Source organism: Nicotiana tabacum, chromosome 16 (genome assembly GCF_000715075.1).
Source record: "Nicotiana tabacum cultivar K326 chromosome 16, ASM71507v2, whole genome shotgun sequence".
NCBI lineage: Eukaryota > Viridiplantae > Streptophyta > Magnoliopsida > Solanales > Solanaceae > Nicotiana > Nicotiana tabacum.
This window is the reverse complement of record NC_134095.1, coordinates 104352640-104371311: the sequence shown is the minus strand read 5'-3', so window position 1 is coordinate 104371311 and position 18672 is coordinate 104352640. Positions and strand designations below refer to the sequence as shown.

General features: G+C 40.8%; 1 protein-coding gene across 1 annotated transcript; it reads left to right on the top strand.

Annotated features, from left to right (window-relative positions):
- The first annotated feature begins 10439 nt into the window (after nt 1-10439).
- LOC107822418 (uncharacterized) lies at nt 10440-11927 on the top strand. Its single transcript, XM_016648959.2, has one exon. The coding sequence runs from the start codon at nt 10749-10751 to the stop codon at nt 11913-11915; it is 1167 nt and encodes a 388-aa protein (XP_016504445.1). The 5' UTR covers nt 10440-10748; the 3' UTR covers nt 11916-11927.
- Nucleotides 11928-18672: the final 6745 nt, after the last annotated feature.

The following is an 18672-nucleotide window of genomic DNA, read 5'->3' as shown; positions in this document are numbered from 1 at the left end:
ATTATAGGGTTATCAAAGAACAGGCTTCAAGCTCAAAAAGTTAACTATGGCAATATAGACAGGTGGATTCACCATTATATATAGGCTTACACAAAGAAATGCCTCAATCATCTCTAAAACCAAACAGCTTCTATTTCGCTTTGCAAACACACAGGGCAAGTTCTAGGTATCGCATGCAAGCACAGAATGCAAGTAAAATCTCACACACTTATCATGTAACTCGTTCTGAATCAGTTTATCAACACACTCATACGAGCGTTCAAGCAAAGCAAGATGTGCAAAATTAAGGCATAGATTTACAAGTCCACAACTGAGCCTAGACGTCACACTCTCAAGTTCATTTTAGTTGTTTGAAGGTGTGTACATCCAGGGTAGCATTCTAGCCTTTACCCATCTTAGTCCTAACTACAAAAGCAAAATCTACCTAACCCGGTTCAAGAAAAACACTTGGAAAAGAACCATGGCCAAAAGAAAAACCAAGGGGGACTTACTACACTGCCTAAAAAGGAGAAAAAAAATAAAGAAAAGAAAACTTCATGGACTACTTCCCTCAAGAGTACTTGTCCAAGTGGTCCGTCCTCAGGAAGAGTCTTCTACCTTTTTTTATCCAATTTGGACCCTCAAGAGACCCGTCGACAAGTGTCCGTCGTTGGGCCAAGTCAGACTCCTCATATAAGTACAGTCAATTGTGTACAACAACATCAATTTAATGCTACAACACACACAATGTCTATTTACAGTACACATATCACTAAAGCAAGTCTCTCACCCCACACTTAAAGTCATGGCATGTCCCCATGTCAAATCACGAAGGTAAAGAGAAGAAGGGTAAGAAGACTTCCCTGAGACTCAATCAGAGTCAGAGACTGTGCTGGGGTCCACATGACAAGCTCTCCCCAAAGCACGGAACCAGGACACGAACCGGCTCTCAGACCTGGCCTGCCATTGAGACATGGCATCCATACGCGTGTGTAGGCCCTCCACCGAGGTGCGAAGATCGGCGACCTCTTCCTCCATAGAACGCAACATAGGATGGGTGGACTGTGATCTGGATAAGCCAGCCCCAGCATGGGGGCACCGAGAGGGACCGGCACTGTCATAGGATCTCCTGGATGGTGCCATATGAACCGGGTCATCATCCTCATCATCGATCTCAATAGTGGTGCGTGCACCCCTACCCACTCTGATGCTTGAAGCTTTGAAGGCTGCTTTAGGGCTCCATCAGCAGGATTTGTGGGGACATTCTTCCGTAGGCACAATGTAGTCACCAGGGAGGGAAAGTAGAATCCTTTTGACCTCACCGGGGACCGTATGATCATTTCGTCACCAATAAGCCTTGCCGCATCAAAATCCTTCTTTGTGACGAAGCACCACGTCAAAAGGGCTCTTTGGAAGTTCACATCAATCGTATTGCTTGAGGGCAAGAACCGGCTGCAAATGACAGTGAGCCAACACTTAGCCAAATGGGTGAACGAATTGGAGTTCAGGGTGATGTGGTCACGTATCCAGATTGGTTGCCCTCTGCGCAGAGTACATCAGTCATAGTATACCAAGTGACACCTGGGGCGTCCTGGTAATAGTCGACGTCACCAGCAAACCGGGGCAGCCGCAATACCTGTCGAATAGTTACCACTGAGGCATCTACCCATGTGCCTCGCACAGTCACCTCCCGCAGCATATGAGCTGGGCAGTTCGCGTAGAACTCCCGTACAAGCATCATGTTCACCGTTTCAGGTTCATCAAATAAGAACTCCATTTCCCTCCGCCGGATTTCCTCATACATCTCCTCCTTTTCTGCACGGAGGGCTGCCCTGTCAATCGGTATTTCAGGGATGAAGCTCTTTGAGGCCTTGGCATGAAAGTCGTCCTCTGCCACTTCGGATTCGAACCTAGAAGCATCATAAGTAGGCTGTTGGGACATGCCTGCCGATCTCTTCTGCTTCTTACGAGCCATATGACCTGCAAAGAATATAGAAGAACCATCAAATATATCCTACATGTGCCAGCCGGACGGTTACTCAAACTTCACCACCCGATGACACCAAATAATATCTCCCATTTATTCCATTTAGACACTATGCCAAACCCTCAACTCGTGATGTGTTCAAAGTTACAATCTCCACAATGGCCCCACAAGCATACAACACCCCACACTTACTCCTTCAAGTGAGTCACATTAAAAATAACACCACCATTTACCCAATACAATACCACCACAATCTAGGGTAGGCCCAAACTGCCTCAAAATAGCACCACAAACCCCAAATTCCCAGCCAAAAAGGTCCCACCACAAAGCTATACCGCAGAAATTACTTCTAGGCCTCCAAAACATCTAAACAACCCCCACAATCGAAGTAGAAGAAAGACCCAACCATTTTAGTACGAAATAAATCCACAAGAAACAAATACAACAATAAAACAAAGAGAAGAAGCAAAAATTGAAAGGAAATCTACATTATTCCTGCCTAGGGTTTAACTAAATAAGTTTAAATCAAATTTACACTAAGTTAGAAGATGAAATAGATAGATAGAGAGAGAGATAAACTTACTTGTTTTGTTGAGGGAAAGTGGGTGGTGAAGGTGGAAAGTAGGGGAGGATGATAATGAAGTTTTGTGAAGATGAGAGGAGAAGAGAGAAGATAGAGAGAGGTTAGAGAGAAATTAGAGAGAGAGGAGTGGGGGGGGGTTATTTTTTGTTTGTGGTTCTGGGCTGGTGGGAGAGGGTTTAGTGGTAGGTGGGAGGATATTTTGTTTAAAGGGGAAAAGAAAAAAAATTAAAACAAAACAGAAAAAGAAAAAAAAATTACCTGGACCCCGTCTGCGTCTGCCGCGGTTCTGCCCCGGTTGCGGTAGGACCGCGGTAGGCCAAGTTCAGATGGCCCTCTTGACCGCGGTTTGACCGTGGTCGCGGTGCAACCGCGATGGCGTGGGTTCAGAGATGCCCATCTCTGATTCTGACGCCCTTTTTTTAATTTTATTTTAAGAAGAGTTACACTTACAACAATTTCATGGGTTGCCTCCCATGCAGCGCCTGATTTAACGTCGCGGCACGACCCAGATGAGTGCAGTTAAAGCTCGCTCGACCTTCGTGGTTCAGTCAACTGCAGTTGAGACCCTTCCTTGGGCTCGCTCATACCCACATATAACTTCAATCTCTGACTATTGACTCTAAATGTACGAGAGTCATTCTCAGTGGCAACGTCAACCGCTCCTGACTGGAAAACTTCAACTACTCGAAATGGTCCAGACCATCGTGACTTTAGCTAACCCGGGAACAACCTCAGTCTTGAGTTGTATAGCAATACCATGTCCCTAGGTTTGAAATTTCGCTCAACAATGTTCTAATCGTGTAGCCTCTTCATTCTCTCTTTGTACAGCCTTGTGCTCTCAAAAGCAAGATACCTGAACTCCTCGAGCTCATGCAATTCTGTGACTCTTGACGTGCCCGCAGCTTCCATATCTAAGTTTAGTTGTTTCAGTGCCCACCACGCTTTATGCTCGAGTTCTACAAGTAGGTGACATGCCTTCCCAAACACTAACTTGTATGGTGACATACCAATTGGTGTCTTGAAAGCTGTTCTGTAGGCCCAGAGTGCATCATCTAGCTTCCTTGCCCAATCAGTTCTTGTGGCGTTCACAGTTTTCGTTAACACACTCTTGATTTCCCTGTTGGATACCTCAACCTGTCCACTAGTTTGCGGGTGGTATGGAGTAGCCACCTTGTGGCGCACATCGTATTTTATAAGCAACTTCTCGAAGGCTCTATTGCAAAAGTGAGTGCCTCCGTCGCTGATAATCGCACGTGGTGTCCCAAAGCGGGTGAATATGTTCTTCTTTAGAAACCCCACCACTACTTTTGCATAATTGGTGGGCAATGCTATAGCTTCCACCCACTTGGACACATAGTCTACAGCAACAAGGATGTACTTATTGCCATAGGAGCTGACGAAGGGACCCATGAAATCAATCCCCCAGATATCAAACACTTCTATCTCCTGAATTGGGTTCATGGGCATATCGTGGCACCGGGAAATGTTCCCGGTGCGTTGACATTCATTACAACCCTTCACCCATGAGTGAGCATCTTTAAACACAGTCGGCCAGAAAAATCCGGCTTCTAGCACCTTTGCTGTTGTCCTGATCCCTCCAAAGTGTCCACCATAAGTCGATGCATGACAAGCCTGCAAAATAGAAGATTGTTCTATCTTGGAGACGCATCTCCGGATCATGTTATCCAGGCATATTCGAAAGAGATAGGGCTCATCCCAATAGTACAAGCGGCTTTCACGAAAAAATCGTTCCTCTAGGCCGATGAAAGGTCGTGAGGAACTATACCACTGGCCAGGTAATTGGCCAAGTCTGCATACCATGGCGCTTCCTGATGAGTGGTGGCGAGCAGTTGCTCGTCCGGAAAATTTCTAGAATTTCCTCAACTTCAATTGCATTTTCAGCTCCCTCAAGTCGTGATAGGTGATCAGCGACTTGATTCTCTGTGCCCTTGCGGTCACGTATTTCAAGATCGAACTCTTGCAGCAGCAACACCCAACGAATCAGGCGTGGCTTAGAGTCTTTCTTTTCTATTAAGTACCTGAGAGCGGCATGGTCAATGTAGACGATTACCTTTGATCCTATCAGGTAGGATCGGAACTTGTCGAATGCGAACACCACAGCTAGCATCTCCTTTTCAGTCACCGTATAGTTCAACTGGGCTCCACTCAGCGTTCTGCTGGCATAGTAGATTGGGTGCAATCAATTTGTCCTTTCGCTGGCCCAGCACTGCCCCCACTGCGTAGTCACTAGCATCACACATTAGTTCGAATGGTTGCTCCCAGTTGGGGGCAACAATGATGGGTGTTGTGACCAGCCTCTGCTTCAACTCCTCAAACGCTACCGTGAAATTATCAGAAAATACAAACGGATGATCTTTCTCTAATAACTTACAGAGAGGTTTGGTGATTTTAGAGAAGTCTTTTATGAACCGCCGGTAGAAACCGGCATGTCCAAGAAAACTTCTGATTGCTTTGACCGAAGTTGGTGGAGGCAGCTTTGCTATTACATCAACCTTTGCTCGATCTACTTCTATTCCCTTGCTTGACACCCGGTGCCCCAAGACTATACCTTCTTGTACCATGAAATGGCACTTCTCCCAGTTCAGCACCAGATTAGTGTCGATACACCGTTTCAGCACACGCGTCAGATTCACCAGGCACTCATCAAATGAACTTCCCACCACTGAGAAGTCATCCATGAACACCTCCATTATATCCTCAACCATGTCAGTGAATATGGCCATCATGCACTGTTGGAATGTGGCGGGTGCATTGCATAGGCCAAAGGGCATCCTCCTAAAGGCATAAATGCCATAAGGGCATGTGAAGGAGGTCTTCTCTCGGTCCTCAGGTGCAATGGAAATCTGATTGTATCCTGAGTACCCATCCAGAAAACAAAAGTGTGACCTCCCTGCCAATCTATCTAGCATGTGATCGATGAAGGGAAGTGGGAAGTGGTCTTTCCAGGTGGCTAGATTCAACTTTCGATAATCCATGCAAATTCTCCAGCCTATGACAGTTCTCGTTGAGATTAGTTCATTGTTGTCATTCTTCACAACCGTCATGCCACCCTTCTTAGGCACACATTGAACTGGGCTAACCTAGCTGCTGTCAGAGATTGGGAAAATAATTCCCGTATCTAACCACTTTATCACCTCCTTCTTCACCATTTCCTTCATATTTGGGTTCAGCCTCCTCTGATGTTCCCTGGAAGTTTGTGCCCCTTTTCCAGCAGAATCTTATGCATGCAGTAAGCGGGGTTGATCCCCTTGATGTCTTCCATGGTCCACCCAATGGCGGTTTTGCACTCCTTCAATACCTGTAGAAGCTGTTGGACTTGCACATCTAACAAACCAGATGAGATAATAACAGGTAGAGTGGAGTCAGGTCCCAGAAATTCATACCTGAGGTGGCCTGGCAATGGCTTTAGTTCTAGCTTCGGTGGTTCTTCAATGGATGGCTTAGCTGGAGGAGTCTCCCTATTTTCTTCTAAGTGTTGGGGCTCAAACTCTAGATTTATTTCCCAAGACCCTCTACCTTCCAGTGCCAACACCCATTCTGCCAAGTTCTCACTATTCACTTCCTCTATATTCGTCAAACATGCAGCTAGGGGATCCTCAACCGTCAACACTTCATCATCAGACTGTACGATTACATCCACAGCATCAATAAGAGAGCAATTGGCGAACTCACTTGGTCGCCTCATAGATTTCTGCACATTAAATACAATCTCTTCGTCATTGAGCCTCATCTTAAGTTCCCCGGTCTCACAATCAATAAGAGCTCTCCCTGTGGCCAAGAATGGTCTTCCTAAGATGATAGGAATTTCTTCATCCACTTTGCAATCCAATATCACAAAATCTGCAGGGAACACGAATTTCCCCACCTGAATAAGTACATCATCAAGGATCCCAAATGGACGCTTCACAGTCCTGTCAGCCAGCTGCAACAACATAGAGGTGGGTCTAGCTCTCCCAATGCCCAACCTTTTGTTAATGACCAGGGGCATAAGATTAATGTTGGCCCCTAAATCACAAAGTGCTTTCGCAAAAGCAAAGTTTCCAATAGTGCATGGAATAGTAAAACTCCCTGGATCGGAGAGCTTTTCAGCAACAGGCCTAGTTACCACTGGACTGCACGTCTGAGTAAGTGTCACTGTGGCCAAGACTTCGAAGTCAAATTTCCGGGACATTAAATCTTTCATCATTTTTGCGTATCCAGGCATCTCTTTTAAAGCTTCAATCAATGGAATATTAACCTGAATTTGCTTGAGCATCTCAAAGAACTTTTTATACTGCTCCTCCTTTTGATGCTTGGCCAACCTCTGTGGAAATGGAGCAGGAGGTCTTTTCTTCCCAATCTCTTGGGACTTTTCTTTCTCAGCTACTATCTCTACTACCGGCTCTTCAACTGCTTCAGCAACTTTCTCGGTCTCTTGCTGAGTATTCTTTTCTTCCTGAGCAGACTGGATTGTCACATCTATCAGCCTTGTGGAATCATTTAGCTCAATGGGTACCTAAATGAGTGTCGCATCCTGTATATTGTCACGAGCTCTCTCCTGCTCTACATCAAGATCCCTGCCATTACGGAGACTCATCGCCATCAGCTACTTCGGGCCATGATCTTTAGGATTAATTTCGGTATCTGCAGGTAATGTCCCCTGAGGACAATTGTTCAGAGACATTGAAATTTGGCCTAATTTCACTTCAATATTTTTGATTGCTGCGTCATGTGCATCTACTCTTTCATTTATTTTTGCATTGGACCCAATCACCTGCTGCATCATTGCTTCAAGTCTTGTGAACCCATCTTCTTGCCTTCCACCATGTTGTTGCTGAGGTGGGAGATACCCTTGCTGTTGATTGTTGTACCCTTGTGACCTTGGATAAGGTGCCATATTGTTGGGGGTCTCATACCTCCCATGTTTCCAGTGTTGTACTGTGGCTGAGGTGGTCTGTATGGCTGCTGAGTTTGCTGACCCCAGTTCTGATTGCCCTATCTCTGGCCTCCATAGTTTGACACATAGTTCAAGTCCTCAGGGTGCTGCTGATGATGATCATGTTCAGCATTCCACGGATTACCAATTGGCTGACTAATGCAAGATGTTCACAAGCCCCCATTGGTGGTATCTACAATGTGCACTTGCTATTTCTGCCCCGATTCCTCCATTTTTTTTGTGAGTATGCTCATCTGTGTCAAAAGGGTCGCCACATTTTCAGCCATGGAATTTGATGGGTCAAAAGGCACTGAGTGTACCACTGGAGTGATAGGTGCATTCCTCGTCGTCCACCCCGAATTTTGAGCCATTTTGTCAAGCAGACTCTGACCTTCTCTCCAAGTTTTGCTCAAAAATGCCCCACCAGCTGAGGCATCTACAATGTTCTTCATGCTATCTGACAGTCCCATGTAAAACCGTTGTCCCAACATCTGATCTGGAATACCATGGTGTGGACATATAACCAACATTCCTTTAAATCGGCTCCATGTCTCATGCAGTGTCTCTATTGGTTTCTGTTTAAAGCTCACAATCTCATCAATTTGTCGAGCTGTTTTGTTGGGCGGGTGGAACTTGATGTGAAATTGCTTGACTAGCTCATCCCAAGTTTCTATAGAGTTTATGGGGAGTGAGTTTAGCCAGACTTGAGCAGCTCCTGTCACCGAGAATGGAAATAATAATAGTTTGATTGATTCAGGAGTTACGTTGGGTTGCCTTTGAGTTTTGCAAATCGATAGGAAGTTCTTCAAGTGCTGCTGAGGATCTTCGGCTAGTGTCCCAGAAAATAATCCCTTATTTTGCAGCAAGTGCAGCATGTTGTTCGTGATCTGGAACGATTCAGCTTGTATCGCGGGCACAACAATGGCAGTGGCCAGATTGTCAGTTGTGGGTTGTGCCCAGTCATATAGTGCAGCCTCAGGCACAGGAAGTGCCCTATCTCTGACGTTTCCGTTGACGTTGTCTACGTCACCCATGTCAATTTCGAGGTTGTGTGTTTGATGAGGTTGTTGAAGTCTTTTGTTGGCACGATTCAATATCCGGAATGTTTTCTCTGGGTCTAAGAGTCCTTCAAGTACTTCTCCAGTCCTCGTAGAGTTTCTAGGCATACACCTGTGCAACCACGTCAACAACCGTCAAAAATTTTCAATCAAATCTTGGTATAGAGAAGACTGACTATACTAAGAATTTGTTGTATTTCTATCAATGGTAATTGATAATTCCGTTAATTCCCCGGCAACGGCGCCAAAATTTGATCACGCTCAACTATGGCTTATAAAAAGGACAATGCAGATGTTGCAAATATAACCTGAGTATTCCGCCCAGGGTCGAATCCACAGAGAATTAACCTATCAATCACAATCTTTAGAACTACTAAACTCTTGAGAACCAACTTCCCCAGACGTTTGAATCACCGTTGATGGTTTCTTTACTAACTAAGATTGCAAGTAAATAACAAGTATAAACTAAAATGCTAAGGTTGTAAACAATAATGAGAAAATGCTAAGGTAATGACTTCCCCTATTGATGGAATCCCTTCTGTTTATGCTTGATACAAATTGACCAACACACCTCTATCAATCATGAACACTTTTCTTACCGTAAATCTCTCCCGAGTAATCACAGTAATATACTATTGCACTCTCCCGAGATACACTAGCTAGCTTTAATTAACACAATTCACTTAAGATTGCACTCAAGGCTTCGTTATCCCTAATCCCGCCTTTAAACCCACAGTTATAGATCCCTCTTATACTTTGGGAGTAGTGTTGTTCAACAATAACCTAAATATGCACTCTCTCCCGAGTTATGCACATTAAATAGGCACAGCTAATTGAGGATCCTGTCAATTAACTACAACAAGAACATAGTTGAACAAATAAAGATTGAAACTAGCAATTTGTATTCACATAAACAAGAAGTTCTTCCCCCAATAGGTTCCATCAAAACCTTAGACAAAGGATTTAGCTACTCATAACTATGGGTAAACAAACTAAGATAAGATTCATCATAAACTAGCAATAAAAATCGAAGAAAAGAAGAAAGATGTTTTGGTTGATCTCTCACAATTGTTCTTCTTGCCAAAAATACTCTCCAAAACAATACATGCCTATCTTGGGCGGAGTCTAGTGTTTAAAATAGGGTTTTGGGCTAAAAATCTCGTGTTTTGCACTTTAGTCCCTGAACTTCCTCACGTCTGCCGCGGTTCTGCCGCGGTCGCGGTGGAACCGCGGCAGAATCATTTCTCTGATTCTTCAGCCTGTTTTTGTGTGGTTCACTTGGGATATTTCACGAATGGCCTCTCTTTCTTCAATTTTTGACTCCAAAAGTACTCTCTAGCCTTCCCTAGTCATATATAACCTGCAAGTCATGAAAAGCACTAATAAGAGCATTTTGTTATCACTTTTATTATCAAAACTATGCAAGAAGGCGGTTATTTAGGGCATGAATATAGTTAAATTCACCTATTATCGGCAGGATTAGTAGTTAGAAGGGAATTCGAGATTTAAAGATTGTGAATGCATTTATTTTATAAACTTTTTCTTTAAATACTCTACATACATATATACGGTGTGTGCCAAAGATAATGAGCGAAGGTCATGCACCCACCTACATATAGCGCGTTAATTAAAGATATCGAGTACATGCACCAACTATTTATATGCTCCTCATATTGTAATAGTGGGAAAAATGAGTTCTGAGGGTGTTGTACCCTACATATTATCAAGTTAGGCGGAAAATATAATTCCTCCCTGCATAAAGAGCAACCACGTGATTGAAATATCTCCAGAAACCGTGTGTTGCATAGAGCTGAATCAATTTAGAATTTATGTTTTGAGTTAATTCTTTATACTATCAATTTATTACCTATTAATTGTCAGCTGCTGCGCATAAATTTTTCCATAAATTCAACCGCAACCCCATGACGCACGCCAATTATAAATACAAGTTGGATTCCACGGACCCAGCTACATTACATTCCCTTTGCAAGACCACCTTCCTTGCTGCAAGTGAATATCTCCTAAAAACTGTTTCTGAATCCAGTTTTAAACCTGATCGATCGTTACCATTGAGCTCAAACTTGAATATCTCCATTGAGCTTCATATATATCTGAATCTGATCGTTCCTTCAACAACTTGCTAGTTGTGTGAGTTTGTTTTTTTTCCAAATTATTACATAACACCAAATCAAGTAATCATCAAAAATGCAAGATGCCATAAAGCCTCTTCAAACCAACATCTCTAGTACCCTTTTTAAGAGATGTGGCACCAACAAGAGACCACTCAAAGACAGGGCTGCTGGTGGTGGTGGTGGTGTCACCATGAGGTACCGTGGTGTTCGCCGCCGTCCTTGGGGCCGGTACGCGGCGGAAATCCGCGACCCTCAGTCCAAAGAGAGGAAGTGGTTGGGCACTTTCGACACAGCTGAGGAAGCAGCTTGTGCGTATGATTGTGCTGCTAGAGCCATGCGCGGTGCTAAAGCAAGAACTAACTTTGTTTACCCTCCACCTGCTCATCCTACTACTATAACTACTGATAGTTTCCTAAATATACCTTTGTTGAACTACACTTCTACCAAAGCAGCTAATCGTTATCATCAGCTTTGTCTTAAGGACTTACCAATCAGACAGTTCTTTCAGTCAAGTCCTCAAAAATCAGGTGGGGACGTCGGTAGGAAAACAGCATTAGAGGAAAGCAATGATTCTTTGAACTTGCTTCTCTTTCATGAAATTCTCAACTCCTCCTCCTCGGACTCGTCCCTTTCATCGAACACTGATTTGAACATGAATATTAATATTACCCCTTTCGATGAACAACTTCCTCTCATATTCAATAGAAATAGCACAAATTTTTCAACTTCCAGTGCCACCTTCGCAGGATCTTCTTCATCTTCTTTGGTGAATCAGTCTTGTTTAATTTCTCCCCCAAAAGCTACCAGCTACTCTACTTCTAGCATTGCTCCTATGACTCCTCAAAAAGTCAAAGATGATCAAATAAACAACTCGTGTTCAGTTGATTCGGGCATGGATTTCTTTCCCACGGTGCCTTCCGATTCTGGCTTTTTAGAACAGGCCTTAAATGGTTTCTTTCCAAAGCCGACGCCTATGTCAAGTGATGATTTTTGTGCTAAGCAATCAAACGAGGATGTGAAGAACCATTTAGGTTTCTGTATTGACGAAAGAGGAGCAGCTGGAATCTCTCTTCCCTATTTTAACAATGGTTTTGGATTTTCTCAGCTATCATCGCTGCCAATAGATCAAGATTTTCCAGTAAATATTGATCAGCTGTCCGCAGAAAATTTGTTGGGAGACATGAGTTTTCACTACTCCGACCTTCTAAATATATTAGCAGCTAAGATGAAAAACACTTGAACTTTGCTTTGCATGCACGGTTTTAGATCTTAAATTGTACTACATAGTACTCCCTCCCTTACTATCTGAACCCACTTTACTGTGCACGGAATATATGAAAAAATGAAGACTTTTGGAATTTGTGCTCCTAAACAAGTCAAAAAGAAATCCAGATCTAGTATTTGTGTGGTTATAAAAACTTCTAATAAAGGGTAGAATTGTAAGTTTAAGTTAAATTGTTTTTAAATTTAGAAGTAGTCATTCTTTTTGGAACGTACCAAAAAAAATAGTTTCATATAAACTGAAATGGAGGGAGTAATTCTAAGTATGATTCTTCAATACTGTCAAGAAAATTTGACGTTTCTGCTTTTGTTTTTCTTCCTTTTATCACAAGAACAAGAATATGTATCTTGCTATAGTCTCTGGTTGTTGCAGTTTTCAGGAAACAAGGAATCTTGTTAAATTGTTCGATCAAGTTGTGTGAACTGCAATTAACTGAAATCAAATTGTTTGCTTTTGTTTTCTTACAATCAAATATGATACTGGTGTCGATGTTCTCCCAATAAAAGGTGAAATTTTCGGTTTCCCCGGGCGCTTAGCTTTTTCATTTTTCTTAGCAGATTCTTAAAATTTTATTTTTTTATTTTTTTCACATGAAACCTTTACTTATTTATTTATTTATAACAACACCTGTTTAGTAGGGATTCGAACAAATTTTCCACAATTTTTTATAAATATTTTAATATTTTACTTTTTTTTCTCTAAAACAGGTGAATTAGAGACCAATTATCTCAAAACAATCCAATACAAATTTCTTCAAACCAAAAACTACACCCAAAAAAAAAAAAAAAAAATTGACTGTTTTCTTATTCATGTTCGCACCCTTAATAGCAAGCATTCAGATACGTGTATCTTTTTATTAAAAAAAATTCTGCGAAAATTATATCCAGACCTTACCTTAATTTTTCAAATCATCCAAAAGTATTGAGTACTGTCTTTCTAGTTGTTCTTTCTTAGGGAAAAATTCAAAAATATTTTCTTTAAGGTATGATTTTGTAACACTAACCTGGCTTATAATTTGAGATTAAGAATGTTTATATTATTTTTGGAAGCATCATTTTCGTTTTTGCATTGCAATTCTGCTAGAAAAAGGGATTTAAGGAGCGGGATAATAAATTGATGTGACGGAAGAGCCAAAAAGGGCTTTGATGACATTTCATAGTCTCGCGCCGTTTCAAAGTTGCAGGCCCCTAGAAAGTAATTGATCGACTAGAATCTAAGAAGATAAACGTGACCTATGTGCACCAGCTGCTTGTCGCAAAACCACCCTAAGTTCTATGGTCAGCCCATCGATTTTAAATTAGGCCCTTCACCCTAAAATTGGATAACAATGAATTTATACACGGTTCTAAGGATACGTGATATAACTTGATACAAAATAAAAAGAATTGTTTAGTATTGAAATAGACAATTAAAGAATAAATGGAAACCATACAAATTGAACAGTCTTGGCCCTCGAGTTCTTCGGCCACAAAAATACACTACGCGAATGCGGCATCCTCTTCGCGATCGCAACGAAGAACATCAGACACCAGCCATCAACAATTCAAAGACATGAGGAAATGGCTTGTAGCCCATCTGAAACACACCCAGGCCCCTGGAACCCCGACCAAGTACACCAACCAATCCCAAAACATAACACGAACCTATTTGGGGCCTCAAATCATGCCAAACAACATAAAAAAGTATGAATGCACATCAATTCAAGTCTAATGAACTAATGAACTTTCAATTTCCAACATGCATGTCGAACCATATTTCATCTTAGAATCATCTCAAATTTTACATGTAAGTCACAAATGATACAACAGACTCATACCAACTCTTGAACCGCAATCCAAACCTGATATCAACAAATTCAACTCTTGGATCAAACCTATTAACCTTCCAAACCTTCAACTATCCATTTTTTGTCAATTCAAACCAAAATAACCTAGAAACCTCCAAATCTAAATTCAGAAATACGCCTAAGTCCAAAATCACCATCTGGACCTAACAGAACTATCAAAACCTCGATCCGAGACCATATACACAAAAGTCAATCATGTTCAACTCTTCCAACTTAAAGTTTCTAAAATGAGAATCATTCTTCCAAATTAATCTTGAACCACTCGAAAACCAAAACAGACGATACACGCAAGTCATAATACAGCATATGAAGCTGCTCAAGACCTCAGACCACTGAACAAAGTGTAAATTCTCAAAATAAACAGTCGGGTCGTAACATAAAGATATTCTGCATAGCCCTTTGGCAAGTGACACCAGCATTCTTTAAGCCAAAAGGTATCACCTTATAGCAATAAATACCATTGGGTGAAGAATGTAGTAAGCTCTTTATCCTTTGGCACCATGTGAACTTGGTTATATCCTGATGAAGTATCCATGAAAAAAATTGCCTTGTAACTAGTAGTAGCATCGATCATAAGCTCTAGAATAGGAAGCAAGAATTCATCCTTAGAGCATGCAGTTTTAGATACCTAAAGTCAATGAAAACTTGAATTTAGCCATTCTTCCTCCTCGCAGGAATAATACTTGTCTATGTGGGGTACCTGACTTTAGTAATGAATCCAGATCCAATGATTTTATAACTTTATTTTTAATCAAAGTGACCAAGTCTGGCCTAAAGTTCTTTTTAGCTTGCTTAACAGGATGAGCCCCACTTGTGACTACAAGACGATGGATGACTACTTTGAGATCCAAGCCAGGCATTTCTTTACAACTCCAAGCAAATACATCTCTATGCTCCTTGAGTACCTTGAGACAAGCACTTTCTTCATCAAGTGTCAGTAAAGTACTTAGATAGGTGGGCCTCGGTTCTTTATTTATGTCGAGGTTAACTTATTTCAATAAATCAACCATGACCTTCACACCTTCTTCAAGTTCTGGTAGAGCATCTTCATCCTCTTAGGGGTCTCCATCAATGAAAGATATATGGTAACACCAAGAAATCCTCCAATGTTTTACCAACCACCATTAGAGATAACGTATCTTTCTTGCCTTGTGTTGTAACATGATATGAAGAACTCACACTTTCTTTTTCTTTATTATGTTCCTTGGTGTTGACCAAAGTTTATGGCTTTGCCTTCAATACCTACTCAGACGAGACCAAGAGTTTTGTTCATCGCCTCATTTTAGAAACTGGACTTTCTGAATCCTAAGAGATTTTTTGGATTCTAGGTGATGTGGGTGTTCTTATGTTTGAAAAAATTCTTTGGAACTTGTTATTATTCTTTAATACGAATAATTTCTTAAATAAAAAAGTTCTCACAACTGATTTTCCAACTTGAACAAAGATAGAAGGCCTATTGGAAGTAGTAGATTCCTCTTCTACAATGATATAGTTGTTGCTTGCCTTTCTTATACGCGAACTATAGATAGTTGTGTGTACCCATAAGCATTTACATGATTGATTTGTAGCAGCTTTTGATAGGAGTTTCTGTAACTTTGACGGCTCATTGGAGTTGCATCCAGCCTTTGCAAATAACATATATGCATTAAAATCAAAACCTTTATCCCTATGCTTCGCAAGGAGTGCCATATTTTGTGTAATATTTTGGGCCACGAACCCCCCCCCCCCCTCCCTCCCCAGTAGCTTCGAGGACAATTTTATTGCCTCAATTCATTTGATTGAAAGAGTTAACCCATTCAGCACATAGTTTGGAGATTTGATGATTAACCTTCCTTTTTTTATTTTAGGGATATAGCAAAGCACATTACTCACTTTCTTTCTATAAGACATGATGCTCCATCTATGAGATTTATTTGGGCTAAGTTGTACCCCCTAAATAACAACTTTGACTTTATCAGCAACTACCTCAGATCGTTTTATTGTGAACTTATCACTTTTGGCCTTTTTGATTTTGTCGGCTTTTATTTCCTTTATCGTATGGTTCTTCAAGTACAACTTGCATGAGAGAAGTGTGACTCAGTGTCGGTGAATGACTTGTCATCAGAAACTATCTTCTTTTTGATGCCATCCTCCTAGTACTTCACATATTGATGACAGGTATATGCAACTACGATATTTTCCTATATCCAAGGCATTCCAAGTAAGACATTGTACGAAGTTTTTGCATCAATCATTTGTAGACATGTACTTTCTTGCATATCTCCAATAGTGATCTCCAATTTGTTAGCACATATAGATCTTTGCCCCCCTTAATTGAATCCTTAAATTATCAAGCGCTTTATGAGAGTTTGTCCATAGGAATGCCAAGTTCTTTCACGATGTAAATTGGTAAAATATTCATTGTAGATCCTCCATCAATCAAAATTAGATTCACCCTTTCATTGCACATATAAAAAATTATGTATAATTGGAGATTATGATGAGTGTCACCTAGTATAAGACTGTTGCTTGTGAATGTGACTTTTTCCTTACTATAATTCACTTCTTAAGTAATGGACTCGATAAGATTTTTCAACTTTGAAGATGGTGCCAACGATATGACATCACTCTTTTATTCTCCTTTATCAACATTGTAACAAGAGGCCTCAATACCATCATGGAAAATCTTTATGCGGAACCAACTTGGTAAGAATTCCTCCAAAGTCACTGGATATCATAGGTCTTGAGGGTAGTTCACCTTAATTTTTGCTTCTTCAAATACTTAATTGGATTTTGTTTCATCAGTCTTTTCACAATCATTTTCCTTATTATTTATTCTATTGACTCTTTTCGTGAACTTCTTTTGGGGCGTTAACGGCGAGTCACCAAGGTTCAATCTTCATCATCCTTCTGATCAACTTCAACTTCAACTTTGTTTTTCTCTAGTAATTCTTCATCTTTACTTTCTCCAAGACTGCATGAACACATCTAGATCAAATGAGCCAAAGGTGATAGAAACATGATTTGCACTTTCCTTCTCATCTTCAAACACGATCATCATTTCACAAGCCAAGTCCATAACTTTTTCCTTGAAGATAAAGGACTTCTCAGGAGGTTGACTCACAACTCTATGATATTTGCAGTAATTTGGATCATGAGTTTTTCCAACTTCATTTGACCGCTTCATCTCAGAAAGTTAAATGAGCTTTAGCTCGGGTAGTTCTTCAAAAATTGTGGGCACCTTAGAATCTAAAATGGGTACCTTTTTTCTTCCATTTTTTTTATATTCCACTTTCCACATGGCTTATCTTGAAAAGAAGTTAATTTCATACTTTACTTATTTCTCACCTTTGTTGCGGACTTAACAGGTGATGTGTTGGCATACATAACTTCTTTGCTTTCATACTTGTGTACGAACTTTCTCCTTTTCTTGACTTTTTACTCGTCATTCCTTTTTTCTAGGCTCACAAACATGCAATCTTTCATTTCAAGCAGAGGCCATGCTTAATTTCATATCATGGGCACGAGTGTCAAGTTCTTAAAAAATTCTAGGCTTGATATCTTGTAAGATATAACAAAGTCAAGTGCATGCCTAGAATGAACATATCTACACCAAAAGCTTCATCAAGCCTATCTTTGTAGTTGAGGCTTGCATTTCTCCAACCATTGAAAAGTTGATAATTACTTCATCCTTATGTTGACGAGTATCTATAAGTTCCACCATGATCACATACGCCTTGTGATATAAAAGAGGTTGAGGAAATCTTGCTCCAACTGATCCCAGCTATTAACAATCCAAACTCGAGGTTTGTACAGAAATCAAAAGCATTTCTCTTTAGTGAGCCATCAAACAACTTGGAAAGGTAATCCCCATAAGTCCTAGTATTATTGCATGTCTCGACAAAGTGCACCACATGTTGCTTTGGATTTCCCTTGCCATCGAATTGCTGGAATTTTGGGGGTTGATGTCTAGTAAGCATCTTAAAGCTATCGATCAGTGCAGTGTACGACTTTGCATGTGTAATGAAGGACTTGGAAGTAACTTTATACTTATTTTTTATGGTTCCTTTAATGAACTTTTTTAGTTGATTGATTGGACTTATCCCTTCCTATGAGATATGGACTTCCTTAGTGGACTCTACTTGCCTTGAGGAGGATCACTCTCTTGAACTTCAGAATGATTTCCAGGTTATTGGCTGTATTCTCCTTCCATCAACACTTTGAACTTATCCATTAACTTGTCAATTCGAGCATCTTGATTTTTCATGCACTTGGTAAAGCTAAAAACTGCTTCTATTAATTTTGTTAGTTTCTCCTCCACAGATAAAGTGTTCATTATCGTTGCTTGCATGACGTTACGGATGACAAAGAGTAGCATGGACTATCATAATAATTGATCCTCAGTTGGCTCATTTTATTCGGTATAAGCGGGGAGGATCTACCACATGAAGTACCATGCTCTTCCTTCATAGCAGAGTTATTAGATCCAGAGAGGTTAAGCAGAGCTAGTGTCTCCTTAATATTTTCAATAGCATTGATTCCTCCTTCCAATGCGTTGGTAGGGAATCTTGCTCCTTTTGAGGAAAATCCGAAAATAAGAGTTGATGCGGACGACACTTGGAGTGCTTGTTGTTCTAGCAAGCTTTCTTTGCTCATTAGAACTAGTTCATGGAGTCCAAAGGTGATATCAAGGATGCTTTATATATTAGCACGGAACATGGAATTAGCAGCCGTAGAGGAAACTAGAGTGGAATTGATCTTTTTTGAAGTCATTTCAATGTGTCTTGAATTTTGATAACTGAAAAGTTGAGATATGAGGTAGAGATTGTCCCACTAACCGTGCCAGAATTTGTAGACGATAAAATTTGCATAAAATAATTGAGTATTACA

Coding starts and splice junctions, on each gene's coding strand:
- LOC107822418 (XM_016648959.2), top strand. CDS start 10,749: ATGCAAGATGCCATAAAGCCTCTTCAAACCAACATCTCTAGTACCCTT.